This window comes from Penicillium verhagenii (genome assembly GCF_028828195.1).
Source record: "Penicillium verhagenii strain IBT 33310 chromosome Unknown utg000003l_segment0_segment0, whole genome shotgun sequence".
Taxonomy (NCBI): domain Eukaryota; kingdom Fungi; phylum Ascomycota; class Eurotiomycetes; order Eurotiales; family Aspergillaceae; genus Penicillium; species Penicillium verhagenii.
The window spans coordinates 1026499-1053443 of record NW_026643167.1 but is presented as its reverse complement, the minus strand read 5'-3'; the positions used below and the strand labels follow the sequence as shown (position 1 = coordinate 1053443).

The window sequence follows — 26945 nt, the reverse complement described above, 5'->3', positions numbered from 1 at the left end:
TTTTGCGGAATCCAGGAACACTTAGCGGGGACAATTTGGATTTCAAATCGGAGCTGCACTTCGGCCCGTCCAACCTTCCCCAGAGAAACGTCATTCCGCCTTTTCACTGAAAAACCACTCGATCCCGATCCCACACCACAGACAATGTCTGCCTCCAAATCACGATGGGCGGACGAAGACCCCGAAACTGAAGCCATAGTTGCGCAACAAAAACGCGAGAAAGAAGCGAAACGACGCGCCAAAGCCGAGAAACAGCGCCAGCAGGAGGAAACCCTCAAGGCCCGGGCTTCGACACAGACAGGCAACAGCGCACAATCACCCAATGGAGAAGCAGGCCCTCCAACTAAGAGAAGGAGGTTATCAAATGAACACAATGCGACCCCTGCCGATGCCGACGCGCCCGGGAGCGCAGAACAGAAGAAACAGACCAGCTTGCTGCGGTTTCCGGTACGGGGATGGGGGACCTGCAGACATGTGGACAATTTCGAGCGGTTGAATCATATCGAGGAGGGCTCTTATGGTTGGGTGTCGAGAGCGAAGGATATCAACACGGGCGAGGTGGTCGCGTTGAAGAAATTGAAGATCCAGGACTCGCCGGACGGGTTCCCTGTGACGGGCTTGCGGGAAATTCAGACACTGCTCGAAGCGCGACATCAGAATGTGGTCTTTTTAAGAGAGGTGGTTATGGGCAACAATATGGACGAGTGAGTTCTTGACTCTAGAACTTTGCAAATTGCAATTGCAAGGTGCACCAGAAAAACTAACACAACGATTATAGTGTTTACCTGGTTATGGATTTCCTTGAACACGACCTCAAGACCCTCCTCGATGAAATGCGCGAGCCATTTCTCCCCTCAGAAATCAAAACGCTCCTTATACAGGTGGTGGGTGGTCTGGAATTCCTTCACGACTCATGGATCATGCACCGCGACCTCAAGACATCAAACCTCCTCATGAACAACCGCGGCGAGATCAAAATTGCTGATTTCGGCATGGCACGCTACTTTGGCGACCCACCGCCAAAGCTGACCCAGCTCGTCGTGACACTATGGTATCGATCCCCCGAATTGCTCCTCGGCGCAGACAAATACGGCACAGAGGTAGACATGTGGAGCATTGGATGCATTTTCGGCGAACTCCTGCTTAAAGAGCCCCTTCTGCAAGGCAAGAACGAAGTGGATCAGGTATCGAAGATCTTTGAATTGACAGGACCTCCAAATTCGCAAATCTGGCCTGGATTCCGCTCCTTACCCAATGCTAAATCGTTACGCCTGCCGCCATCTTCGTCGATATCAGGCTCGTCCGGGAAAACACCTTTGCTGCCTCGCTCGCGATTCCCGTACCTCACCAATGCAGGCTTGAGTCTGCTTTCGGAATTGCTGGCACTCAATCCCGCTGCGCGTCCGACGGCTCGGCAGTGCCTTGCTCATCCATATTTCAAGGAAGACCCTCGCCCGAAGCCGAAGGAGATGTTCCCGACCTTCCCTTCTAAGGCTGGAATGGAGAAGCGGAGGCGCCATCATACACCCGAGGCTCCTAAGCATGGCCAGGCAGCACCTGAATTGGATTTTGCTGGGGTGTTTGGAGGAGCTCCGGGAGGCGATACAGGGGAGGCGGGTGCTGGGTTTACACTCCGTTTAGGTTAAATAGAGACCACACAAGTATTCAAACCATCAATGATGTATATGGTTTCCAGAACGGCGAATTCCGGAGCCAACATTTGAGCGGACAAAACACCGTTTCCCAGGTTTTACACTACAGAATTAGGCTATACAGAGCCCGTAAAGAATACAAACCAGTAGCTGCTCATCAATGGGCAGATGGCTAGCTTTCAAAATGCCACATTCCCGTATACATAAATATTGAAAGCTGTTCCGGACGGGCAGTTGCATTGCTTCATACGGGACGATACAGATAATTGCTACATATATGTCGGGGGCAGTAGGTAATGTTTATTCCTAAAAAAAAAAAATCGTGGCAGCTGCGGTTTAGTAATTCAAATGTTTAGAATGGCACGTGGCGACAAGAACCCTAACGAACTTTGGATACAGTGTATAAGTTCAGTTCTTTGGAAAATTGAATGACCGACAGCTTTTTGGGACGGAACTATTATCTAAATGTAAGCCACCAGACTAATACAATACAGATGACCACATGGATACCGGCAGCCTGCTTATACTGCAAAAAAGACAACTTGACTAGTAGTAATATAACCTCAGATGAGCCTCTCCCGCATCCGGCTTTCACATAAACTTAAGATTGACCAGAATAGTAACCACAAGGGTTGGATGGAGTTAATTGAACGTTCAAGATACTAGTACCTAGGTCACTAGTATACCTATCTACTAGGTACTCACTAGGTATGTGACCTAGTAGGTACCCGTATCGGTAGAGGGTCGAAGAATTGGTACCTCATATCTTAACCATTTAGACCCTAGCTTGAGTTGAAAGAAACCAGTTGGAAGTATTCAAGTGCCCTGTGATGCCGGGAAAAAGACACTAGAAAAGAAAAAGTGGGGTAGTTACACGTACTAACCTAAGAATGAAGAATATAGGACTTTGGAAACCCCTCGAGAATTTCTGAATAGGTAGTCACAACACGCCTGTTGGATGAAGGTAGAGATATATGTTATCTGTTATGGCCACGATATTGACCAACGAGCTCTGAGCTCAGATTGAATAATTATTACTAGCAAAGTGTAGCATATAATTGAAATCACGTGGTGTAAAATAACCCTGACTCCTTGAGTGAGATATCGTTCACTGGCAACCCGTGAGATACATATTCTAAACATTGAAGTGGCATTCAACCCGGGTAACCACTTCTCGGAGCCGCGTTACATCCCCCCAGGGCAGGTCCATGAGTACACATGAAAAACAGAGCTACAGGACGTGATGCCGCTTCATATTAAGTATTAAATGCAGCATCAATGACAAATGTTGTATTTAATCATTCATCAAATGTTACATCGAGACTACCCAAAAGTAAAAGGAACCTACGATGAAATGTGAACAGCAAATGAGGACAGCCTTCCACGGCTTGATCATTAGAAGAACCCTAATAAATACTTTTTTTAAAAATAATGCGAACAACAAATCATTCTCGCCCGAATCATCCTGACCACTGCGAGAAAGCTGGGACCGGTGGTGAGCTTACTGCTCCTTGTCGGACTGGGCCTCCTCATCTTCGCCCTTTTCGGGCTCGGCGTTGTCGGGTTGAGCTTGGGCAGAGCTCACAGCAGTGTGCTGTCGTACCCATTCCTCCCAAGCAATCTCCTCTTGCGCCCAGGCCGGCTTGTTACCATCAAATGGATGGAAGCTGCAGTCTCTATCGGTGCAGTATGCACCCCTAGTGACGTTAGCTTCTTTATCATTAAAAGAGTGAGCGAGAAAGTGGGCTGACGAACTGGGTTGCAGGAGCACGAGTTTCACAAGGGTGGGCTCCAGGGGCAGCAGGCGCCGGTTCACGGTTCGCATGGCTAGGGCAGATGAGGCCGTAGCGTCTTTTCTTGCGTTCATCTCCCTATCACCAACATTGGTTAATAATTTAAACAGTGCTGGTGATTGATTGATATATTACTTACTACACCATTATCAGACGGAAGATCGGAGTCACCCTTCTCATTGGGGCCAGAATTTGGCAGCTTGGAGGGACCCCCATTGTCTTTATCACCGGGGGGAAGTGAAGCCATTGCGTCGGACTTTGAAAGCGTATGAACCGGTGTGGTAGTGGCTTGGATGCGTAAAGAGAGGGGGGAAAGTGCGTGAGTGATAATGGGAGAGGCGGGAGAGTTGTGAAAAGGAAAAGGTTCGTGGGGGGTCTTGAGAAATGAGAACAATGTTTTATGGGTGTCTTGTTTGATGCGATTAGTCGTCGATGAATCCTATTCGCCGATCTTACACGTAGACACGTAGAGTAGAGAACGTTGCGATCTTGATCCTATTCGCCGATCTTGCATGTCTAGAGAGAGGCAGGCAACTCATGATGGCTCTCACTACCACTTGCCCATTGCTCCATCATTGCCTCATGCCAGCCAGGAAAGAAGATTGGAACTTCAAGAGAGCCTGTCTCGAGGCTTGAGGTAGACAGAGAGTCATCTGCAAAACTAGCTGAGCTGTTCTGCTGCAATAACCTCTCCTGTGTTGCCGCTAACGCTTCGGATTGTATAGAACTCGAACCTTGTCCCTCGGAGGCGTTGGAACTTTGACTCGAAACACCAGAGACTCGTCGTATAACTGATTTGTTCTTATTCACCAACGGTTGCTTGCTCAATGTCAAGTTACCCGAAAGTTTGATTGGCTTCACCTCCTTGTTTGATTGGGCCGTTAAAATGCCACCATTGAGAATGATACTTTGGCTGTGCTGGGAGTTCGTTCGACCCTGCGCATGTTCAGCTTGAGAATCATATGCATCATGCAGTCTCTGTTCATTGCCACCAGTGGAACATATCGAGGAAGAACTTATGGTTTCCCAGTCTGTCGAGGATGTCGCCGAATGAGCTTCAAGAGTTACATTCGTCTCTTGCTCCATGTCAATCTCTTGATCACCATTCCTCTCGGCTTTCGTTTCATGGGAGCTCTGAGGATGAGCGATATGATCACAACTTCTATTGAAAGTCGGTGAAGCATGAAACGCCATGCCCGCCTGGTCTGAAAACACCGCATCTGGGTCATGAGATCCCAAAGTCAAAAAATCCTGAACCTCGGGAGCGGATGCAATGTTTGCCAGCGGATGGAATGCCGCCGCTCTCATCAATATATCGATACTAGGCTCATCATCTGTGGGAGGCCAGGGGACATTGGTTCGATAAAGGGCAACACCAAAGCCCAGATCCTCTTGTGTACTAGCACTCGATAGCTCTCTGTGATGAGCCGGTGCATTCTCGATATTCATGTTCTGACGGGGGCGTCGCAAAAAGCCGGAACGAAGAGCCAGCAAACCAGATCGAGCTTTGTGGAGAGACCGACGGGGGAGATCTTGGACCCAGTGGGATTGCTGCTTCTGTGAGTCTGAAGATGAAGTATGGCTCTCCTGACGACGAAAGGGTGTTGTACTTGGTGGGTTATGTCTTGGATCGTGTGGATTGAACATAGGATAATGATCTCTTTCTGCACATGTTGGTGAATGGCCGGGCGGATCTATGACACTGTACTTGTCTGTTAGTACTTGTCTGTATGGCGATGGCCAGTCGTGGGTTGAGCCTTACTTGAGTCTTTTGAACGATGACATTGAGATGATCGGCCGCGAGATCTTCGACATATGCCTATTTGGCTCCTCTGGCGACGATGGGGTCTTTTTGTTTGCATGCATTTCAATGTTTTGGGAATCAACCAATGATCAAATTTGATGCCGATCGGACTGGCGCGTACAGAAAACCATGGAGATCGTGCAGATGGGCAGTAGGGGTGAAACGGTAGAGAAACAAGTAGAGAGAGTACAGTTGAAAACAACGCGAAGGCAGGACGACGATATCGACCGATATACCCGAACAGGAAGGCACGCCTCTTGTGAGTATCTTACTACTTCCAATATTATATTGTTAAGTAATATTTGCCATTGCTACCACTATTAGCATATAAAAATTGAGTCAAAGTTATATTTTGATTTTTCTGATTCATCATTAATTGGGACATAAAAGAAGCCCTCTAAATAACAAAATAGTCGAGTTCTGTGAATTGAGGGTTCAATATGCAAATGTTTCTTGTAAGCTGATGTATTGTTTTGGGTGGAGACTTGCCGATCCCGATTCCTGGAGGCAAAGCCGCAAGCTCTTCTCTGATCATATCCACCTAGACCTCCAATTTTACCTGCACCCAAACACCAAAATCCCTTCAACCTCTCTGTTTACATTCAATCCCTCATTCACGGCACAAACTCCTGCATCATATTATCACCATGGTGAATAAGCAGAATAAGCAGAACAAAACCCCTGTCCCACCTGTCTCATTCGACGAGATCATTCAGTCCGGTAATCATTTCGCAAGTCCCCTTTCCATGGCCTTGACCTACGAGCAATTCTGATCAGGAGCGCTCTATCTAGATCGCCAGAAGAAGCAGAGAGAAGAACTTGCAAACTCCATTCTTGGAAAGAACCGATCTGCCCGTCGTGCCAGTGCGCCCGGCGCAGGGGGGATCCAGAAGTCGCAAAATGCCAAACCGGGCAGCCTGGCCAGTCGCATCGGTGTGCCTAAAGTAAGATCGAATGACCTTCGTCCTTGACTTTCCCGCCCCCCTTTATTTTTTTCTACACTTCAGAGACCTTTCCTCTAATCGAATCCCGTGAATGTTCAGCGCTCCGCCTCAACTGCCAACCTCCGTGGCAACAAGCCAAACTCCAAGCCAAACTTCAAGCCAAACCCCAAGCCAAACCCCAAGCCAGCCCCAGCAACCGCTCCTACTGCACCAGCAAAGAAACCCGCCAGGAACAATCGCCAACCCAATAAAGATCGATTACAAAATGCCATCGAGTCCGGTTCCAGCCAAGCGACCATTCACTCTCCCAGAAGTGGCCTGTCTATCAAGGGCGCATCCGGTCCCTTCATCGTGATCGGCAGCAACTTTGCGCCAGGAACTACCGCGGCCGATATTCAATCTGCCTTGGAACCCACATCGGGTCCTATGCTCAGCTGCCGTGTCATCTCGCATAACCCAACCGTGACCGCGGAATTTGCGTTTGAGAACAAATGGAACGCAGAGAATGTTGTTGCCAATTATCACCACCAACGGGTATGGAATGGACACCGAGAACAAAGTAAACTTGGAGTCTCAATGCTAATTCTATAATTACAGGCCGATGGACGCCTACTCTCTATGGTCTTGAAGCCTACTGGATCGGCTGCAAGCGCCAACCAGAACGAGTACAGCGATTTGCGGGTACAGGCTGATCGTGAACGGAAAAATCGACGGGCAGAACCCAGTGTGCAGGATGGCCGTTACGGTTTTGATGATAATACCCAAATTTTGCACAATACCGAGTCCTCCGGGCTGTATAGCGACAATATGATGGTGGACGCGCCACAAGGCCCTCAACCGCGAAGGAATAACAATCAGAACCGCCAACGTCGCTGAGTGTAACGATGGCTGTGTTGCCTTATTGAGAAACGAGGCGCTGTATTGATAATAGAACTGTTTTTGTGCCTGATTCTTAGCCTCTCCGGTGTATCCAATATCATGACCTGTATGAATATTTAGAAAGTATTTTAACCCAGGACTCGAAAAAGAACTCACAAACACAAAGATACCATTTTTTTGCAGCTGGGCTGACACTAGAGCCTGGTACCCTCAAGTGCTGTTTGCATCTTACTTGACAGTGCTAGGTCACAGAGTATCGGATGCCAACTTCCAACTTGCTCCCCAAGTGCTCCCATATCGAACCACAAGCCAAAAAAAAAAGAAAAGAAATTCATGAAATGTTGAGCACTTATGTTGTGAAGATACAAAGAGCCATTGACTATCTTACGGGACTGGTTCGAGGATGCAGCACGTATAAAGAGGAGGGTTCTGGCTGATGGCGGAAGTAATCGGTCGTTTTACGAAGATATTATCGAAGCCACCAGCCAGAAAGATGATCTTCCAACTTCCCGGTCGAAGAAGGCCTCAATGGAACAAATTCGAAATCCATTTATCCAGATGTCTTCCATGATGATGCACATGTGGGTTCCAGCCCTATCTTGAGGGCGTATCTCAACATTGAACCGGGCCTATCTTCTCTTACCAGATTGATGTAATATCCGGTGAAGTCTTGGAACCTTACAAAGATCAAGGGCCTGGAAGTTTGAAAGGCATGTTATACGAGACTAAGAACCAGGTACTGAAGCTTTTTTCTGTTCCTCGAGATGTTTATATAAGACAGGGTCTACAGCTCTTAGAATTCTCGAAGAGCTGCGATTTTTTGAAGGAAAAGGTGCTTCTTGGGACACCACCTGTGTCTCAGGTATAGCTTTTGGCTTCAGATGTGCAAAATCAATGGATCGTTTGAAGCAATTTAGCACCCATATGCTCATGGAGGAATTTGAAGTACCAGGAAGTGCACCATAGTCCCCAAATTTTCCGGATCCATTACAGCTGCCATAGTGTAGGATTAGACCAAAAAGCTTGGGGCGCTCCGCATACGCACGTCGCAATAAATCCATAGCCTCGGAATGTTACCTCATCCAGATGTCCATGTCCAGAATAATGATGAGGCGGGCTTTGTACTTGATTCGAATTATTATTGTATACTCGGGCCTTCAATTCTGGAGGAATAGTATAGGTACCATAAACAGTACTTGTGCAATTTACATGGTGGATACTTGAGAAGAATAGTACCCAAGTAGTAAAGGGGGGGTATATTGAATGTGAGGCTCTGCCAAGTCATTAATGATTGGGCAAGACGCTAGTTAAGTTGCGGGTGGCCCCGGGTGTGGGTCATATGTCAACTGGAACTACGGGATCTACATGGGAATATCAACAACATTGCAGGATAGAATTGATATACTTATTAAGCTGCAACTCATAATGAAGTCGTGCTAAAGGGTGTGTCAAATGGTATTAGGCTGATCCTAAGCAAAATCTCTGATCTTGATCCTGTCGCGTGATAGGTCGATCCTGAGCAAGAGTGTGATCTTGATCCTATCGCACGATTGGTCGATCCTAAGGGAGGGAGGTTGATCTTGATCCTGTCGTCTCATTGGTCGATCCAAAACGAAGTGAGTGATCCTGGGACGCGTTCAGAGCGCTCCCTTGGCGCATAAATACCTCGCTAATCCCTCCTCTTCTCTCTCCTCCCTTCTTCTTTCTTTCCCATCTTTCTTTCAACTTTCAATTTTCATCACTAATCTTTGAACTTCCATCTCTTCCTTCTTCCTTCTTCCATCTTGCATCTTCCATCTCTTCCTTCTTCCATCTTACATGCTTTCCTTCTATCTTCTTTCATTCATCCACTTCATGTCTTCCAACATGTATGTTTTTTATCTTCTTACCTCTTGCCTCTCCCTCTCCCCCTTCCCCTTGTCTCTCTTCTCTTTCTTTTCTTGTTACCTCTGATCATCCTTTATAGCTTTCTGAAGTGGCTTTTATTCTTTCATCAACAAATATCCAACCTGCATTGACACGTTTAAGGTGGGTTCACAACAACAATCCCCTTTGCCATGTTGACTCTCTTCTTCTCTTTCCACTTCCATTCCCTTGATTTCCTTGTTTTCAATTCTGCTCATGCTTTATAGGCTTTTCAAGTCACTGTCTTTCTTTGATCAACAAACCTTCAACTTGTATTGACACGTTCAAGGTACGTTCACATCAATTGTTACCTTCCTTTGTTGATTCCCTTCCCCCTCCCTTCACTCCCGTTCGCTTTCAATCTTGCTGCTCTGCTCATCCTTCATAGGCTTTGAATCCTCATTCTCATACACGCCTTTGTCATCTTGAAGAAGAAGAAGAAGAAGAAGAAGAAGAAGAAGAAGAAGAAGAACCCTCGGATCACTTTCGTTCTTACAGCAACAAAAACAAAATTGATCTTGACAAATTCCAAGGTACGTTCAAAAATGATTTCATTTACCTTTTTAACCTTTCAGATAGTCAATTCTCTTGCCACTCCACCAGATGGCCCACTATTTGCTTCCTCGCCAATCGAGTCTGCTGAAAAGCCACTCTTACCTCTTTGAACCCGCTTCAGGTTCCAATCAACTCCACATTTGAAAATATTGTCTGAACACATCATTCGCCCTCTACTTTCCTCTTGCCACTCCGCCAGATGGACCATTATCTGCTTCCTCGCCAATCGAGTCTGCTGAAAAAGCCACTCTTACCTTCTTGAACCTCCTTCAGGTTCCAATCAACTCCACATTTGAAAACATTGTCTGAACACATCACTCGCCCTCCACTTTCCCAGATTCAACTTATGACTGGGCTCAATTTCTCGCTGTACAGTTGTCACGTATCTACGTGTCTGGACAAACTCAGAATCTGCGACAGCTCGCTTTTTATTACCTTGTTGAAACTCAACGCCCGACAATCGATACTCGCCTTCCTCCAGTTTGGTTTGAGTTCTGTCTGCACATGCGTGGCATGTCACAGCAATATGCTCTCTTTTGATTCTTAATATCCCCCGGTTGGTGGTTGGTGGCTTGTCTTTTGTTTTTGTTTCTGCTGTTTCTGCTGTTTCTGCTGTTTCTGCTACTGTTGTTCTTGACCTGTGTTCTTTTGTTGTTTGTTGTTTGGTGAGTTGTGCTGTTTCTTGGGTAGGTGGCCGGTGGACGGGGTGGGTAGGTGGCTGGTGGACGGTTTGTAATTTGGACCCGCTCGGTCTCCTTTTCTTGATCACGCGACTCGATCTCTTCTGGACTTCCCTCCCCAGTTCTCTGGAGATAGGGGGTTTTCTGGATCTGCTCGTCAAGGCTGCAATCCCTCCCCGACCTGATGTTCCGGACTTCCCTCCCCATTCCTATGGAGATAGGGGGAAGGATGATGGTTCTGCCTGTCTCGGTTGGAAAGCACTCCCCACTAGAACACATGCTGATCCCTTGACCCGATGTTCCATGTGGCGCCCAGAATGGGAGTAGCGATAGACGGTCCTGCTTGTCTCGTGGCTCTCAGCTTGTGCACCTTTTGGGGGGAGCCTAGTGTTCGGATTATGATGCGCTTGTGGCACCAACCTTCTATGTACTTCCGCGAGAGACAGAGGACTGTTTTGACGGTCTTGCTTGTCTAGCGGCTTGACACTTTTCCATGGTCCTGCCTGTTCTGTGGTCTGAAACTTGTTGATGATCCTGCTTGTCCTGTGGTTTGGAACTTGTTGACGGTCCTACTTGTCTTGAGGTTTGAAACTTGTTGACGGTCCTGCTTGCCTTGTGGCTTGAAGTTTGTGTCTCTGGCTCTGGGGGAGCTTGGTGTTCAAATTGTGATTTGATTGTGGCTTCAACTCTATCATGTACTTAGTTCCGGGGGATGGTCTTACACAGATCCAAAAAAGATGAGCAACCAATTCAATGGCATTGAATAACATCAGGTTCCAAAAGTAAGAAGAACAGAAAAATAAGTTTCGGTAGTGATACAGTTATGTCTAAACTCCAGTGTGCTGTCTGCACTCTTGCCTACTTTTCTTTTCGCATCACTTCCAAGGCCGTTACATTGTGTTCTTTAAGATTTATTCCAACTCTATCAGGCAGGGTGCTTTCTCAAACTGTGTGTGTACTCTCAAACAGTCAAACTTGGCCTGCGAAATCGCCATTCGCCAGTGTAAGTACTAGTATATCAAAATATTTATTGAGTTAGTCGAGATCGAGCTATCACATTTAAAAGTATAGCGTATTTATTACTACTAGTTACTACGATGTACTAGTACTGTATGATGCAACTTGTTACTTACCTTGACTCGGCCGCCTGATCTATAAACGTCGCTTATCGATAAGATAACATGATACATCATGTGACAGCTTCCGCGGAGTTGCCATGATCAGACTTGAGAGAAATAAAAATTCTAAGAAGCTTGTTTTGACGCTTTATCTCTTCAAGTTTCGATCTACTCCGCTGAACCGCTCCATTTTGTCCTTTCCCCCTGCACCCGAAGTTGTCTGGACCCGAAAGCTGCCCGAAATAGCACCACAAACATGAATTCTGCTCGGCGCGCTGCGTCGCATGCGCTCCGGAAATCTCGCAACCCCAGATCCTATACAAGCTTGCAACGATGGAACTCTACCTTTGAGACAAGGCAATGGTCGACGCCTCTCGCCCGCACATTGGCTCAGGCCATGAAGGTATGTTTATTCCGAGCCGAGCCTCGCAACTATGCCCGGTCCTAACAATTGTGATCCAAATCCAGGTTACAGGTCCCATTCCAATCGCGGCATTTATGCGCCAGGTTTTGACTTCCCCGGAAGGCGGGTACTACACATCGCGGCCTGAGACTGGTGCTGTTTTCGGAAAGCATGGTGACTTTGTCACGTCTCCTGAAATCTCGCAGGTCTTCGGCGAATTGATTGGCATTTGGACAATTGCAGAATGGATGTCGCAAGGCCGGAAAAGGAGCGGCGTTCAGCTGATGGAGGTTGGACCTGGAAAGGGAACGTTGATGGATGATATGCTGCGGGTGAGTTGGTGTGATTGCGATTTCCATGAACGGATTGGCTAACTATGAGGCAGACATTCCGGAACTTCAAGAGCTTTAGTTCGAGCGTCGAGGCCATTTACCTGGTTGAGGCGAGTGCCACTCTAAGAATGGTGCAGAAACAGCTTCTTTGTGGTGAAGCTGCCATGGAGGAGACAGACATTGGACACCGGAGCACTTGCAAATACTTCGATGTGCCCGTCATCTGGGTGGAGGATATCCGTCTCCTGCCACATGGTACGTGAAGTTTTTCTTATACAAAATGGTAACACGGCAAACCACAGTGCTAATGAGACATTCCACTACCTAGAGGAAGGTAAAACACCATTCATCTTTGCACACGAATTTTTTGACGCACTCCCAATTCATGCCTTTGAGTCGGTTCCACCATCTCCCGAGAACGAGCTCCCAGAACAAAAAGAGATCATGACTCCGACTGGTCCTCAGAAGCTTCACCAGCCTGTCAAGGTGAAGAATACCCCTCAATGGCGCGAGTTACTCGTCACTTTGAACCCAAAGGCCGTCGAAGAAAACATCGAAGGGGAGCCCGAGTTCCAGTTAAGCAAGGCAAAGGCCTCCACCCCGTCATCTCTCGTGATTCCCGAAATCTCTGAACGCTACCGCGCACTCAAGTCGCAACCTGGCTCAACCATTGAAGTCAGTCCTGAAAGCAGAATCTACGCTGCTGATTTCGCTCGCCGTATCGGTGGAGATGCGGCTTCCAGCCCGTCAGCCACGAGGCAGAATGGTGACCCTAGCGCGCCGCGGAAAAAGACCCCCTCCGGCGCAGCTCTGATCATGGACTACGGAAGCATGTCGACTATCCCTATCAACTCATTACGTGGAATTCAGCATCATAAGATCGTCCCCGCACTTTCGTTCCCTGGCCAGGTCGATGTGAGTGCTGACGTTGATTTTACTGCGTTGGCCGAAGCTGCGATTGAGGGAAGCGATGGCGTCGAGGTTCACGGTCCTATTGAGCAAGGCGACTTCTTGAATGCAATGGGCATTACAGAGCGCATGGAGCAGCTCATTCGCAAAGCTGGAGATGATGAGCATAAGAAAATTCTGGAGACTGGATGGAAGCGCCTAGTGGGCAAGGATATTGCCTCGATGGGTCAAATCTACAAGGTCATGACTATTGTGCCAGAGAATGATGGAAAGAGACGGCCAGTTGGATTTGGAGGAGGTCTTCAGATGTAGTAGATATATCTGGATTAAATGTGAAATATCAGTCTTTGTATAATAGTGAACGATTAGCTTGCCTTCTGGGCTGATTTTGTGATATCATTGGATAAAACATTTGGTCTCTGGCAATTGTCTCGGACAAACAGTTCCTGTCTTTGAGGCAAAAACATCATGTAAATTCATATTCTATGTACTGTCGAAGACATTTGGCCCCGGTGGTATCTCTAAATTCCAGTCATATGACTCATATCACATAAAACGCGAAGCCGAATAAGCCTGGCAACGCTCATAATTGTCTGAGGTCCCGATATCTCATCTCTGCAAACTAGCAAAGATCCAACGAGCACGATCCATGAAGGCTGGATCTAGTAGTTCGTCCAAATATCTGCCACATAGCCCTCGGTCAATGTTTCATCATTGCCATACTTTTCCTGCCATTCCACAAAACCGCCTTCGAGGACAAGAATCTCCTGCTTCTCGGTCTGGTCCTCCTCGGGGCCAAGGATGAGCTCACGCTCACGGGCATAGCGCAGAGCAGCAGAGGGGCCTCGCTGCTGGCTCAAGGCACAGTGGAAAACAACCTTCTTGGTAAATCTCTGGGTTCGCACGAGCTCAGGCATGCGGTGATCAAGAAGGCCGCTGGCGACCCAAATAGAGGAGCGGATGTGTCCGCCGATGTGATCTGGATGAGTCAGTATATTTCCCAATCAATCATTTTTCTTTCATTGTAATATTCTATGTAGCATTAAAATCATAGGGAGGACATACCAGAATCACGAACGTCAATAATTGCCAGTTGTGAGGCGTCGGCGCCGGATTTAACAAGCGCGGCTAGGGCATCGCGATCGATGCGCTGCAAATTCGCGACGGTAAGGTTAGACATGTTGTAATCGGACCGAAAAAAATCGTTGAAGATAGTCGCTTCTCTGAAAGTGTGCAACGAGCAGTGATATTCAAGTTTGAAAAATGCGTTGAAGGTTAGAAAATATTTGAGTAAGTGAGGGGAGTAATTCCCCCAAGCTTTTCATACCAGGATCCACGTGACCTTGAATTCGGCCGGATTTTCTTCGAGATTCATTCACGCCGGATGCTTATTGTCGCGACCTCGCTCTGCCTTTCAACCCTCCATTCTCCCCACCCACAAACACCGGCCAATTCCTGTCAATTGAACTTGACTCGTTCAATCCAGGTGGCTCAGCCAATTCCACAATGGAATTCCGCGCCCTAGCCCGCGGCCTCTGTGCCCGACCATCCACCCGGCTCTTCACGCCTCGCATCCAACACTCCAACATCCTCACCACACTCCGCTACAACTCCTCAAGTTCTGGTCCCCAAGAACCCACTATCCACCAACTCTCCAAGCAAGGATCCGCCAAAACCCCCACGGATCCCTCCCAATCCGCACAATCCACACCCGAGGACCTGTCAACCTTCAACGGCATCCTCGATGAGCTCGAGCTGCAGAACGCCAATCGGCCCGGATCAGACCGCGCCCCAGTCCGCAGCAAGGGCATCGCAGATGCTATCTCCGGTACCATGTTCCCGTCTGCTTCACGCGACGGCGTGGCTGGACAGCTTGCCAGCCGCAAAACGGAGCTGAAGCTCGGACCTACGCTCGGTCGACAGATTCACGTCGAGCCTGAGCGCGGCGTGGATCTCCCGGCTGCTATTCGGATGCTGGAGGTGACTTGCTCTACCAATCAGATTAAGCAGCAGTCTATTCAGCAGAAGTTCCATGTGCGGAAGGGTATGAAGCGCAAGGAGCTGCGACGATCCAGGTGGCGGAAGCTGTTCAAGTTTTCGTTTAATGAGACTGTTAAGAAGATTCAGCGGATGCAGGCTCAAGGATGGTAAGAGAAGCTACTATCTTGGACAAAATCTTCAGTCTGTATCTTGTATATACCGAGACTGGATTCTATTTTGGTTTGCTTTGGACTGAGCATTGGAGCTTGACTTGATCTAGCGTGATATCAGACTAAAATTCGGGGGCTTTGTTTTCTGCTCCCCAGCCCCATTTTGTTGTTTTAACATGTATAACTACTATCTATCGAATTATCTTTTCTTTTTTTTTTACTTGTTTTATTTTGCATTAGACATGGGAATGCATCTGAGATCGACATACTATAACATTTTTCTTGTTTGCAAATGTCAAATAAACACATGTCATCATATAACACTCCAATCTTCGGGCTCGAGCTTTTCATCAATCACACTATACACGAGTCTATAAATAACCATACATACTAATGTTCACAATCCGTCAGTATAAAGCCAAATCCACATATCAATCCCTCTTTCCAGTAGGGAATCCTCCATATCCTCCGTACCCAGAACCGTTTCCATTTCCATTTCCATTTGCACCGGCGCCAGTAGTAGACGCAGAGTAACCTCCGTATCCATTGTTGCGTCCACCATTTCCAAAGGTCACACTAGAGCCCGTACCGCGAGAAGGCGGCGCGCCCAAGATTCCATCTCCACGCCACCCAGCTTTCCCTCTAAAGCTCTGCCCATTGCGCTCCCAGTAAAGCGCAACCAAGGCCCCCACCGAAGCAGCCATAACAAAGAACAGCATGCGCGAGAAGAATGAAGCAGATCCAGATCCCGGAGAAGCAGCACCGCTACCAGCAGCACCATCAAGAGCAAAACCCAAGAATGATTCCGTCTTAGATCGCTCCGGCCACCCGATCCCAGCACCGCCCTCCAGCCACGCAACGTGGAAGGAGAAGGTTAGCGGCTCACCACGAATAACTTTCGCCCCGTGGCCAAGTGTCCAGGGCTCGCGCGCGCCCTGCGCAACGGCTACGGGTTCTTCGTCCTCGTCCAAGACGACGTTCTTGACCGCAACCTCGAATTCGGGTGTAGAGTATGCCGTGCCTGCAATCACGTAGCCAGGTTGTCCGCTCTGGCTTCCTCGCTGATTCCCTTTGGCAGGGCTCAGCTGCGGTTGTGCGGCCGGGTCCGAAGCGATGTCGTGCATGAGCATGTTCATATCGGACCAGATGTGGAGATGACTGAGCTGGAGGGTACCCTGTAAGGCGATCGTGATGGGAGTGAACGGGGGTCCGTTATCGCTCAGCGTGGTGAAGGGGTCTGTCTTCTCACCACCCGACTCGGAATCCGAGTCTGTTCCATCGACTGTGGTTGGGGGCGCGGAGAGCGGGGATGTAGGTACGCGACAGGTCATGGGCACGTCGGAGTGCACGTAGAACTCTAGGAGGTGGTAGAGCGTGTCGGAGAGTTCGGGGATGGTGCAGGCGATTGTTTCGGAGATGCCATATCGGAGAGATAGTGGGCGGGCTGTTTCATTGCAGGTGAAGAAGGGGATATATTGGAGTCTTCCTAAACTGTCGGTGATCTAGATGGTTTTGAATTGCCATGGTTAGTTGGTGTTTTTTGTTTGTTCAGGAGCGTCAGGTCAGGCGCATACATGTTCTCCTTCTCTGTGTTGACACGTCGGATTAGCATGAGGCCGGGGAAGATTGGTGGGAAAGATAGGGAGACACATACACTGTCCGATTGAGGCAGGATACTGGAATCTCGTCGCCAATTCTGTAGCCATCCCCACCATTGATGTTGGTTCCCGCGACTGCGCCAGTAGGCCACAGTGCTGTCGCAAGGGAGAGTGCCACGGTAGTTGGGAAACGTGTGAGCGGGCGCATAGTAGAAATTTCGGTGATTTTCATGATTGCGACAAGAATCGTCACCCCCACACGAGTTTGTGTGGAATGGGGAGTGGGCGCGGAGGAGACACGGAGACGTTCAGCCACAAAATTGCGGAGCCAAGCTGTCCATATCAACGCTATCGACGGAGCCAAAGATCGGAGTTGATCCACCCCTGAACTACCAACAAGCTGATGTCTTTTTTTAAAAAAAAAAAAAAAAAAAAACCTCCTTGGAATTCATGATGTTAACTGTGGCAATGATTCATTGGAAACAATATTTGAAAGGAAAACTAGTAGCTAGTATGTATCCTCAATTGAAATCTCCCCCTTTACTACATGGCCCATGGGTGCCTGTGGTCAGCTTTTTTTTGTTGAATAATTTTTTATAGAAGCAATTAGTCACTGAGCAGTGAGTAGAGTACGGTCAGTACCTATCTCAAGTACATATGCACTGAGTAGGGACTCATTTTGAGTACATACTACTGAGTATATGCCCATTCCAAGTGTTAAGCACGTGGGATGCACATGTGTAGTAGTATGTACATAATGTACACTTCAAGATTGGACTCCATGTGTATACATCCAGGGCTACTAGGGCCTAGAGATACATGTACTTATTATACCTCAAGTGGTGGAACTTTGACCGAGCGGCGCTCTTTACTTGTCAACTGGTACATCAATACTACTATACCTAGTAGCACATAGCAGCGGTAAGTATATATCTTGGCGGAGGGTTCGAGTTGGGAACATGGAAAAATACATGTGCACTGTGCATGTGTACATCAAGTTGACATCCACTGGATGGATCTTGGAACATGCCAAACACTACCCCAACATTGAATATTTGCTCATCGAGGTCTCTATATATCTTATTCAATGTTCTGTACGTAACCAGCCAAAGAATCCAACATCGGAGTGCGAAAATATGAGATTACACCTGGGCATACTACATGTACTGATAGTCGCGTGCGCTGGACGGAGGTTGTTCCTGTCATCTCCAGATGTCTATGTGCCAGGTGCCCAGATGCTCCTTCCTCAAATATGTCAAGTTCACGTGCACCTTCAAATGTTGGGCAACCTTGTTCGAGTGCCAAGTACTATCCAGCAGTAGAATGTCAAAATTGGACCCAAAACATTCAAATGCTCCATTGGAAGAGTCCAATTGATCTTAAATTGGAAGGAGCTCGAGCTCCAAGCACGTACATCACGTACACCACGCCCATCACTTGCCAGGAACGATTTGCTATCTTAGGTAACAAGGTTACCATAAAGTTTGATTATACAGTACATAGTATACACCTAGTAGTACTTGCCTTTTTATTTTTGGAACATTGTTCTTCATCCTCTTCATCCCACCACATCCGTACCTTAGTACACCCCTCTCACAGACAATATTCACAACACTTGGAATACCTACCTCTTTCTTCTATTCCCCCCCGAATCTCGACCGTCAGCGGGCACCTGTTAACTCTACTCGGAGTCGAGCCACTCCATACACTTACAAGGCTGTCTTGCAGCCCCAAAGAAGCACAAAATGGCTGACCTACATGCGATTAATGAAATGGTTCTATCTGTCGCCTCGTTACTGATGTCAATATCAATAACCTGGCTGCAAACAAAGGTATGCCATCCTAACTAACACCCGTCGATCCCATGCGCACCACAATGAAATAAAACTAATGCTCTTCAAGGCCTACTATTTAGAGGAGAGGGTCCGAAGATTGGAGCAAAGACTCGACAGATTGGAAGGAAAGGGTGGAAAGAAAGATTGAAGTTGTTCCACCTAGTTCTACCATTCTTCAAGAATGTCACTGAAACCCCCGAGGTCGGGGTTATGTACGTGTTGGCTACTCTATATCAATACACACGCGGGAGGAATTATAATGTCATGGCCCCCGCCGCGTTTCAAGCCCGATTGCTTTGAATGAATCATTTGAACTGAGAAACTTTATTCAAGACTAAGTAGTGGTACCTACTACATTGGTTGATGCCAAAGTCGCAACATTTGAAACATTGAAGGTTTGAACGGAATTAAAAATGGCTTCACCGAGAAAATCTTCTCAGGAAACTGAGTACTCATAAGCTTAATATATTTCCACAACTGTCGTTAATCGGAACATCATATCTAGGCCAGCTTGGCCTTCTCCTTGAACGCAGCGAGCAGTCCGCTGGTAGAGGCATCGTGGTCACCGCTGGCTCCAGCAGTCTCCAGCTCGGACTGGATGTTCTTGGCCAGGGCCTTGCCCAGCTCGACACCCCACTGGTCAAAGGAGTTAATGTTCCACACAGCACCCTCAACAAATGTGACGTGCTCGTAGTAGGTGATCAAAGCACCCAAGGTGGAGGGGGTGATCTTCTGGGCCAGGATGGAGGTGGTGGGTCGGTTACCCAGGAAGGTCTTGTGGGAGACCAAGTGCTCGGGAGCACCCTCGGCACGGACCTCATCGGGGGTCTTGCCAACCATCAGGGCCTCGGACTGGGCGAGGAAGTTGGCAGCAAGCATGCGCTGGTGCTTGCCGTTCTCAACTGGGTTGTGGGACTCGGCCGCCATCAAGAAATCGGCGGGGATGAGCTTGGTACCCTGGTGCAACAGTTGGAAGAAGCTGTGTTGGGCGTTGGTGGCTGGCTCACCGAACAGGATTGGGCCAGTGGTGTACTTGACATACTCGCCGCTGCGGGTAATGGCCTTGCCGTTGCTCTCCATGGAAAGCTGCTGGAGGTAGGCGGGGAAGCGGTGCAAGTACTGATCGAAGGGAGCAACCAGGTGGGTCTGGGCACCGAAGAAATCACTGTACCACACGCTCAGAAGACCACCAATGGCGGGGATGTTCTGCTCCAAGGGGGTCTCGCGGAAGTGCTTGTCCATGGCGTGAGCACCAGCCAAGAACTGGTGGAAGTTGTCATAGCCGATGTACAGAGCCACGGAAAGACCGATGGCACTCCAGACGGAGTAACGGCCACCGACCCATGACTCAAAGCCGAACATGTTCTTGCTATCAATGCCGAACTTGGTGACCTCGGCCTCGTTGGTCGAGAGGGCGACAAAGTGCTTAGCAATGTGGGACTCATCCTTGGCTGATTCGAGGAACCAGAGCTTGGCAGATTTGGCATTTTGGCAGGTCTCAGCGGTGGTGAATGTCTTGGAGGCGATCAGGAAGAGGGTGGTTTCGGGGTCGGAGTTCTTGAGGGCCTCGGCGATGTGAGTACCATCAATGTTAGAGACGAAGTGCAGCTTGATGTCGGGGTGGCCGTAAGGCTTCAGAGCCTCGGTAACCATAACGGGGCCACTAGTAAAGAAAGAGAAACATCAATGAGCCATGCTTCACTTTAATGAATCTTGGGAGTGGGGAAGCAACACAAACTTACAGGTCTGAGCCACCGATACCAATGTTGACGATGGTGTTGATCTTCTTGCCAGTGTAACCCTTCCACTCGCCGCTGCGCACCTGCTCCGAGAACTCCTTCATGTGCTCAAGCACGCCGTTGACCTCCTCGACAACGCTCTTACCATCAACCTGCATGGGCTGACTGGAGGTGTTGCGCAGGGCAGCATGGTAGACAGCACGGTCCTCGGTGAAGTTGATGTGCTCACCAGCAAACATATCATCACGGAGCTTCTCAACGCCAGCCTCCTGGGCAAGCTTCACCAACAAGGAAAGGGTCTCCTCGGTGAGGAAGTTCTTGGAGAAATCAAACAGAATGCCGGAGTTGTCCACGGTGTTGGTAAAAGTACGGCTGAACTTCTGGAAGCGCTGAGGGTCCTTCTCGAAGTACTCCTTCAAGACAATGTTGCGACCCAAAGTGCTGTGGTGCTCCAGGAGCTCCTTCCAGGCGTTGAGGTCCGAGGCTTGCGAAAACTCAGACATGGTGAACGATGACGCTGTTTGGATTCTCGGGTTAGTGCGGGGCAATCGGGAATAGATAGGAAGAGCTTCAGATGTTCAGAGATTCCGGAAGAATAGCGCCAAGGACTTACAAAGATAGGACAAGGGTGGAAAGGAAGGGTATGTACGAATAAACAATCAAGTTGAAGCGCGATGGGAGATATAATAGAAAAGAGTTGAGTCCGGCACGCTGGGGTCCGGTGGAGCGTGGGGCAATCATCATCATTGCCGCATTCGGTCTGGAGGCGGGTTTTGTTTTCTAATCAAGCTGTGAAATATCCGACGTCAATTGCCGTATTTCCAAGGTTTATGGGGGTTTTGATCTGAGTACCTTGTTCCAGATTTTGGACTCTTGTGTTTGTTTTTTTTCTTGTTTTTTCCCTTTTTTTTCCCTTCTCAATTCAATATTGCCATGTACTAGCTAGTATGTAGCTACCATCCAGCGTATACAAGCATGTACATACCTCTTGGTACATCCCGAAGTACATGGATCTACAAATAGAACATGCAACCACTACAAGCTCTGCATACTAGCATGAATTGAGATTAATTCCTGGCCAGCTGACCTGACAGATTCTTCATTACTACTAGTACTACTAGTATCATCTCCGGGAAGATTGACTCTTGGCTGGGAAAATCACCGAATTTAACCGGCCGGTGAGCATTTCTCCGGCTTAACTGTTGTATACATACACCGAACGTATACAATTTCAAACTTATACCATTTACCATAGATGTGATTATTCACTAGTAGACCACTGAGGTCATCTTCCAAAGTTATAACTGCAAATTGATGAAAAGATAGAAAAATGAAAAGAAAAACCCCTCCAATTTCTGCTGATACTACTGGCAAATCGCCAAGATCATCGCGCACGGACCACATATAAACCGCAACTTTCCTTCCGACTTGAAGCTTGACTTGTGCTGTAACGTCGTTCCCCCGTCGTTTCGTCGAGCAAGCTCATTCGTCAATTGAGGCTCTATCAAAAAACCAATAAGCGCTAAATTGCGCACTTCCACAATGTATAACCCTTATCAACGTGAGTGCTTTTAGCCAGTCGCGAAAAACCTAATGAAATCCCCACCGCAAATACTAACATTGATGGATACTAGCTCCTCCAGGTGCCTATGGGCGTCCCCAAGAATATGGCGCGTACCCCGGTGCGCCAGGTGCACCCCCAGGCATGGGTAAGTTTTTGACGATTCCCTGTCTAAAGTCCCACATCATCGCTAACCAACCGTCCAGCTCCTCCTCCCGGGATGGCAGCACCCGGTACAGCCCCCCCTGCGAATATGCTACAGGCCAACAGCCAGCAGCCCGGCCGACCTGGAGGATTCCCTGCCAACTTCCAACCGCCCCCGAACATGCCTAATATCAACTTCTCCGCCCCGGTGATTCGCTTGGGCACCTCCGGGCCGGCCAAGCCTGCCGGTCCAGAGATGGGCCGCGAGCGTGGAGCGGAGGGCCCTGGACGACGTGCAGGTCTCGGTTCCTCCAGCGAAAACCAGCGCCACCATGGCCGTGATTCCACAATGCAGCCTCAGCCGCCTACTCGGGATGAGATCGTGCGAACACTCTTTGTCGGTGGCATTACGGAGGGAGCAGGTGGTGATGATGGCATTGAGCGCATTTTGCAGTCGGCGGGCCGTCTGCGACGATGGATCCGTGCGTTGGATGCTGACGAGAAGCCCTGCCGATTTGGCTTTGCCGAATTCGATGATCCAGAGAGTCTGGAGACGGCGGTCGAGGTGCTACAAGAGATCGAAGTCCCTGTTAAGCGACAGGTGCCTCGCGCCGAGGGCGAAGAGGAGAAGGAAGTGGAGAAGAGTACTTTGCTTGTAAGTGCCCCATCTCATCTTGTATTATATTGTGCACATTACTAACCAGCTATATAGGTCGTGGTGGACGAGAGCACGACTAAATACCTGGATCAGTTCAAGGAAAGCCGAGGTGATCGGGACCCTGAAGAGATTAACGCGCGTTTTGAGGCTGCCCGCGGTGAACTAAAGAACGTCCTCACCGGCCTTTTCCATCCGACTGACTCCACCACAAAGGAAGGTGCCTCTGCAGTGGACCGGGAAGGCGACCTTGAGATGCAAGACGGTGACACACCTAAGGATGGAGAAGTAGTCACCATTCCTATCACGGTTGAGGACGAGTTGGCCGATATTCCGCCTGAGATGCGTGCAAATGTGGCCAAGGAAATCGCTGCATTCCGTGAGCGAAGTAACCGCCGTGATATTGAACGGCTCAAGCGGGAAGAAGAGATTGAGTCTATGGAGCGCGCTCGTAATGCTGGATCACGCTTCAGCCGTCTTGCTTCTCCTCCTGCCTCGGCTCCTAGCGGCCCCGCTGGTGGCGCGAACGGTATCCCTCTAGGTCCCCGGGACCGTGGTGTACCCAATGCACCAGCTGGCCCCAAGGGATTCGGTGTCCAGATCCCGAAGGATTACCAGAAGGGTGTCTCTTTTGTCAATGGTGGTACAAATGGATACCAAGCCTACGGAAGTCGGGAGGATGAAGACTCGGATGCAAGCGACGAGGAGCTTGAACGCCGCCGTCAATCTAAGCGTGATGCAGAACAAGAGAAGCAGTTCCTAGACCAGGAGCGCCGCTGGCTCAACCGAGAGCGAAGCCGAACGGCTGCTCTGGAGCGTGAAAAGAAGCGTGACAAGGAGGATGATGGCAAGTTGCAGGCCGCCCACGATGAGATGGATGAGCGAATGAAGGCATGGAATGATGATACCGAGGCCAGCCGCAAGACCGCCGAGTACTACGCGGACCGTGGTGCCTGGCTCCGAAGCCGTGCCGCGTTTCGTTCCCGCGAGGCCAACTTGGACGACGCGGACCGTGCAGCTGAGGAACGTGAGCGAGCCCAGTCCGCCAAGAAACAGGAGCAGGCTCGTGGTGCTGCGGATGATTTCCTTGCCCGCCAGGCTCAGGAACTGGAGACGCGGACCCAGGAACCGCCACGGGAGCCCCAACGCTTCAAGTTGTCTCTCGGAGCCGCGGCTCAAAAGGCCCAGGCCGCAACAACCCGTCGCACTGCTGCCGAAGTCGAAGGCTTGCTGGAAGACGAAGAGGAGCCTGCCACTACCGCTCGTCGCCCACTTATCCCGATCAAATTCGATACCGCTGCCGAGGCTGCTGGTCTTTCAGACGAAGAACGGGCACAGGCGGCACGCCAGCTCGCCGCAGAGATCCCTACCGACAAGGAAGGACTGTGGAAGTGGACTGTCAAGTGGGAGTTTGTGGACGAGGCTGTTCTCAGCGATCAGATCAAGCCATTTGTGGAGAAAAAGATTGTCGAATACTTGGGTGTGCAAGAACAAATGTTGGTGGATGTTGTAGAGGGCCATATCCGCCAAAAGGGTTCTCCCCAGGAACTTGTGGATCAGCTCGCCGAGGTAAGTCTTGTCTTATGTGACCTTTTCATCTCAATACGATATACTAACTTTCTTAATTTCTAGGCCCTGGATGAAGAGGCCGAGGTGCTGGTTCGCAAGCTCTGGCGGATGCTCATCTTCTTCTCCGAGAGCGAGAAGAGAGGATTATCGGCATGATTCCACCGTGCCTCAATCCATTGATATCAATTGATGCTTGTCCATACTATCTGTCTCTACTATGGATGACCAGCTGTAACCACACATCTTTTAAGCAACAGAGTACCGTATGTATGTACTACTAGTATGTTTGCACTATTGCAATATTCCCAAATAATTCAAATAGCTCCGTCGCCTGGGCACATCTTGCATTTCATATTCAAATCTTCGATTCTCAACAAATTGCAAGGTTGGAACCAAGTGGCAATGGATAGCATATTAAAACATGAAAGAACACTAGGCTTCAAATTGAAAAGGCTGTAAACCAGCACCAATCCAAATGCGAATCTCCTCCAAGGAAGTCAAGTCGTTCTCTGCAAGAGACTGCTGAATCTTGTCATCAAGCCATTCTCGCAACAAAATGGACCTGGCAAATGTTAAGTTGAGTTGAAATCAACCCCACAAGTGCAGACAAAAGCCGGAGGTACTCCGATACACCTCCACAGCCGCTGATTGGTGGAGAAACCCAATTCCCCGACTCGGGTGATTCTCCTCCAATCAGAAGGTCGGATTTGCGGAAACGGGGACTGCGGAGTGAGGGGCCAAGGGCAAATGTGTCAACGGCGCGGGGGTTCCTGAGACTATATACGGGCCACGAGTCGCAATTTCTTCCGGATTCTTTTTCGAATTCCTTTCTTTCGTCGCATCCTGACTTTTATTATATCCTCTGTTTTCCTGATATTTCCCTGCGAAAGTATCTGGATTTCTAGCTTAACATCGTCAAGAACGTCCACGTTCAATTGCCTCTTTTCTAGCACGACCACTCATCAATCATCACTATGGTTAAGATCACTGGCTTTACCACCCGGGATGTGAGGTTTCCGGTATGTTTCCTGTTCTCAGAATGTCCAGTCTATGCCAATGTCAGTTACAATTGTTAACGCTTCACATTAGACCTCCCTCGACAAGACTGGTTCCGATGCCATGAACGCAGCTGGTGACTACTCTGCCGCCTACTGCATCATTAACACAGACTCTGACTTCAGCGGTCACGGCATGGTGAGTTACTATGTCCCCAATCTCCACTTATGCCAAAGCGAGGCAGTCGCGCACACATACACATACATACTAACACAGTTACCCCACAGACCTTCACAATCGGCCGCGGTAACGAGATCGTCTGTGCTGCTATCTCCCTCGTCACACCTCTCATCATTGGAAAAGACCTCGATGAGCTCACCGCCGACTGGGGTAAGACCTGGCGCTACCTGGTCTCCGATTCTCAGCTTCGCTGGATCGGTCCCGAGAAGGGTGTCATTCACCTTGCCCTCGGTGCAGTTGTCAATGCCCTTTGGGATCTCTGGGCCAAGACACTTGGCAAGCCTGTCTGGCGCATTGTCGCGGACATGACTCCCGAAGAGTTTGTCCGTTGCATTGACTTCCGTTACATCACTGATGCTATTACCCCCGAGGAGGCCCTGGCCATGCTGAAGGAGGTTGAGGGTGGCAAGCAGGAGCGCATTGTTGAGGCTGAGGCTAGCAAGGCTGTTCCTGCTTACACTACCAGTGCCGGCTGGTTGGGATACTCTGAAGAAAAGCTGAAGGTTTTGTTGAAGGAGAGTGTCGAGCAGGGTTATAAGCATTTCAAGTTGAAGGTTGGTGGCAACCTTGAGGACGATAAGAGTCGGTTGCGAATTGCCCGTGAGGCTATTGGATATGATAAGGGAAATATTCTTATGGTTGATGCTAACCAGGTATGCCTTCCTTCCCCTGACCCTCTGGTGTAAACCCTCGAGGTTGATATACTGACTGGTTATCAATAGGTCTGGTCTGTCCCAGAGGCGATCACCTGGATGCAAGAGCTTGCTGAGTTCAAGCCTTGGTTCATCGAAGAGCCTACCTCCCCCGATGATATTCTCGGCCACGCTGCCATCAAGAAGGCGCTGGAGAACACCCCTCACGGAACCGTCGGTGTTGCTACCGGTGAGATGTGCCAGAACCGTGTGATCTTCAAGCAGCTCTTGCAAGCTGGTGCCTTGACCGTCCTGCAGCCCGATGCGTGCCGTGTCGGTGGTGTGAACGAGGTCCTTGCCATTCTCCTGCTGGCCCGCAAGTTCGGTGTCCCCATTGTGCCACACTCCGGTGGTGTCGGTCTGCCCGAGTACACCCAGCATCTGAGCACAATCGACTACGTCGTTGTTACTGGAAAGCGAAGTGTTCTCGAGTATGTTGACCATCTGCATGAGCACTTTGTTCACCCTTCCAGTGTTAAGGATGGTTACTATGTTACCCCCATGGAGCCTGGTTACAGCGTGGAGATGAAGGCTGCTAGCATGGACGAGTTCGAGTACCCTGGCCAAGAGGGCAAGAGTTGGTGGCGTACTGAGGAAGCCAAGGTTATCTTGGAGGGTCCTCGTGTGGTATAAAATTTATAGTTGATGTCGTTCATGTTTATGTATTCATGTTTAATAGCTTTACAAGAGTATAAATCCCACAAATGTTTATAGGGAATTTGGTTCATTGTGCTGAGTTTAATACATTGCAATAGATGGTAGTATATGGTACATCAATCTGGGTCGGTCCGT

General features: G+C 49.1%; 12 protein-coding genes across 12 annotated transcripts; 7 read left to right on the top strand and 5 right to left on the bottom strand.

Annotated features, from left to right (window-relative positions):
* Window positions 1-144: 144 nt before the first annotated feature.
* N7466_001789 (uncharacterized protein) lies at window positions 145-1646 on the top strand (the record flags this gene model as incomplete). Its single annotated transcript, XM_057161187.1, has 2 exons — window positions 145-704; window positions 779-1646. 2 exons carry the CDS (start codon window positions 145-147, stop codon window positions 1644-1646), a joined length of 1428 nt encoding a protein of 475 aa, XP_057024472.1.
* Window positions 1647-3153: 1507 nt separating this feature from the next.
* Window positions 3154-3692, bottom strand: N7466_001788 (uncharacterized protein; the record flags this gene model as incomplete). Its single annotated transcript, XM_057161186.1, has 3 exons — window positions 3154-3349; window positions 3408-3523; window positions 3585-3692. The coding sequence occupies 3 exons, from the start codon at window positions 3690-3692 to the stop codon at window positions 3154-3156; spliced, it is 420 nt and encodes a 139-aa protein (XP_057024471.1).
* A 269-nt stretch (window positions 3693-3961) lies between these two features.
* N7466_001787 (uncharacterized protein) lies at window positions 3962-5092 on the bottom strand (the record flags this gene model as incomplete). Its single annotated transcript, XM_057161185.1, has 1 exon — window positions 3962-5092. The coding sequence occupies one exon, from the start codon at window positions 5090-5092 to the stop codon at window positions 3962-3964; it is 1131 nt and encodes a 376-aa protein (XP_057024470.1).
* An 804-nt stretch (window positions 5093-5896) lies between these two features.
* Window positions 5897-7069, top strand: N7466_001786 (uncharacterized protein; the record flags this gene model as incomplete). Its single annotated transcript, XM_057161184.1, has 4 exons — window positions 5897-5969; window positions 6042-6193; window positions 6293-6727; window positions 6791-7069. 4 exons carry the CDS (start codon window positions 5897-5899, stop codon window positions 7067-7069), a joined length of 939 nt encoding a protein of 312 aa, XP_057024469.1.
* Window positions 7070-8926: 1857 nt separating this feature from the next.
* On the top strand, window positions 8927-9642 carry N7466_001785 (uncharacterized protein; the record flags this gene model as incomplete). Its single annotated transcript, XM_057161183.1, has 4 exons — window positions 8927-8940; window positions 9215-9266; window positions 9409-9510; window positions 9553-9642. 4 exons carry the CDS (start codon window positions 8927-8929, stop codon window positions 9640-9642), a joined length of 258 nt encoding a protein of 85 aa, XP_057024468.1.
* A 1944-nt stretch (window positions 9643-11586) lies between these two features.
* On the top strand, window positions 11587-13286 carry N7466_001784 (S-adenosyl-L-methionine-dependent methyltransferase MidA; the record flags this gene model as incomplete). Its single annotated transcript, XM_057161182.1, has 4 exons — window positions 11587-11733; window positions 11799-12065; window positions 12119-12320; window positions 12394-13286. The coding sequence occupies 4 exons, from the start codon at window positions 11587-11589 to the stop codon at window positions 13284-13286; spliced, it is 1509 nt and encodes a 502-aa protein (XP_057024467.1).
* Window positions 13287-13636: 350 nt separating this feature from the next.
* On the bottom strand, window positions 13637-14154 carry N7466_001783 (phosphatase YCH1; the record flags this gene model as incomplete). Its single annotated transcript, XM_057161181.1, has 2 exons — window positions 13637-13953; window positions 14040-14154. 2 exons carry the CDS (start codon window positions 14152-14154, stop codon window positions 13637-13639), a joined length of 432 nt encoding a protein of 143 aa, XP_057024466.1.
* A 326-nt stretch (window positions 14155-14480) lies between these two features.
* Window positions 14481-15125, top strand: N7466_001782 (mitochondrial 37S ribosomal protein bS21m; the record flags this gene model as incomplete). The annotated part of the gene is made up of 1 exon (XM_057161180.1): window positions 14481-15125. One exon carries the CDS (start codon window positions 14481-14483, stop codon window positions 15123-15125), a length of 645 nt encoding a protein of 214 aa, XP_057024465.1.
* A 430-nt stretch (window positions 15126-15555) lies between these two features.
* On the bottom strand, window positions 15556-16954 carry N7466_001781 (uncharacterized protein; the record flags this gene model as incomplete). The annotated part of the gene is made up of 3 exons (XM_057161179.1): window positions 15556-16626; window positions 16699-16711; window positions 16779-16954. 3 exons carry the CDS (start codon window positions 16952-16954, stop codon window positions 15556-15558), a joined length of 1260 nt encoding a protein of 419 aa, XP_057024464.1.
* A 2104-nt stretch (window positions 16955-19058) lies between these two features.
* N7466_001780 (glucose-6-phosphate isomerase) lies at window positions 19059-20799 on the bottom strand (the record flags this gene model as incomplete). Its single annotated transcript, XM_057161178.1, has 2 exons — window positions 19059-20220; window positions 20300-20799. 2 exons carry the CDS (start codon window positions 20797-20799, stop codon window positions 19059-19061), a joined length of 1662 nt encoding a protein of 553 aa, XP_057024463.1.
* A 1039-nt stretch (window positions 20800-21838) lies between these two features.
* Window positions 21839-24381, top strand: N7466_001779 (uncharacterized protein; the record flags this gene model as incomplete). Its single annotated transcript, XM_057161177.1, has 5 exons — window positions 21839-21857; window positions 21931-22005; window positions 22064-22656; window positions 22714-24225; window positions 24289-24381. The coding sequence occupies 5 exons, from the start codon at window positions 21839-21841 to the stop codon at window positions 24379-24381; spliced, it is 2292 nt and encodes a 763-aa protein (XP_057024462.1).
* Window positions 24382-25199: 818 nt separating this feature from the next.
* On the top strand, window positions 25200-26786 carry N7466_001778 (L-fuconate dehydratase; the record flags this gene model as incomplete). The annotated part of the gene is made up of 4 exons (XM_057161176.1): window positions 25200-25244; window positions 25315-25419; window positions 25509-26114; window positions 26184-26786. The coding sequence occupies 4 exons, from the start codon at window positions 25200-25202 to the stop codon at window positions 26784-26786; spliced, it is 1359 nt and encodes a 452-aa protein (XP_057024461.1).
* Between the last annotated feature and the right edge of the window lie 159 nt (window positions 26787-26945).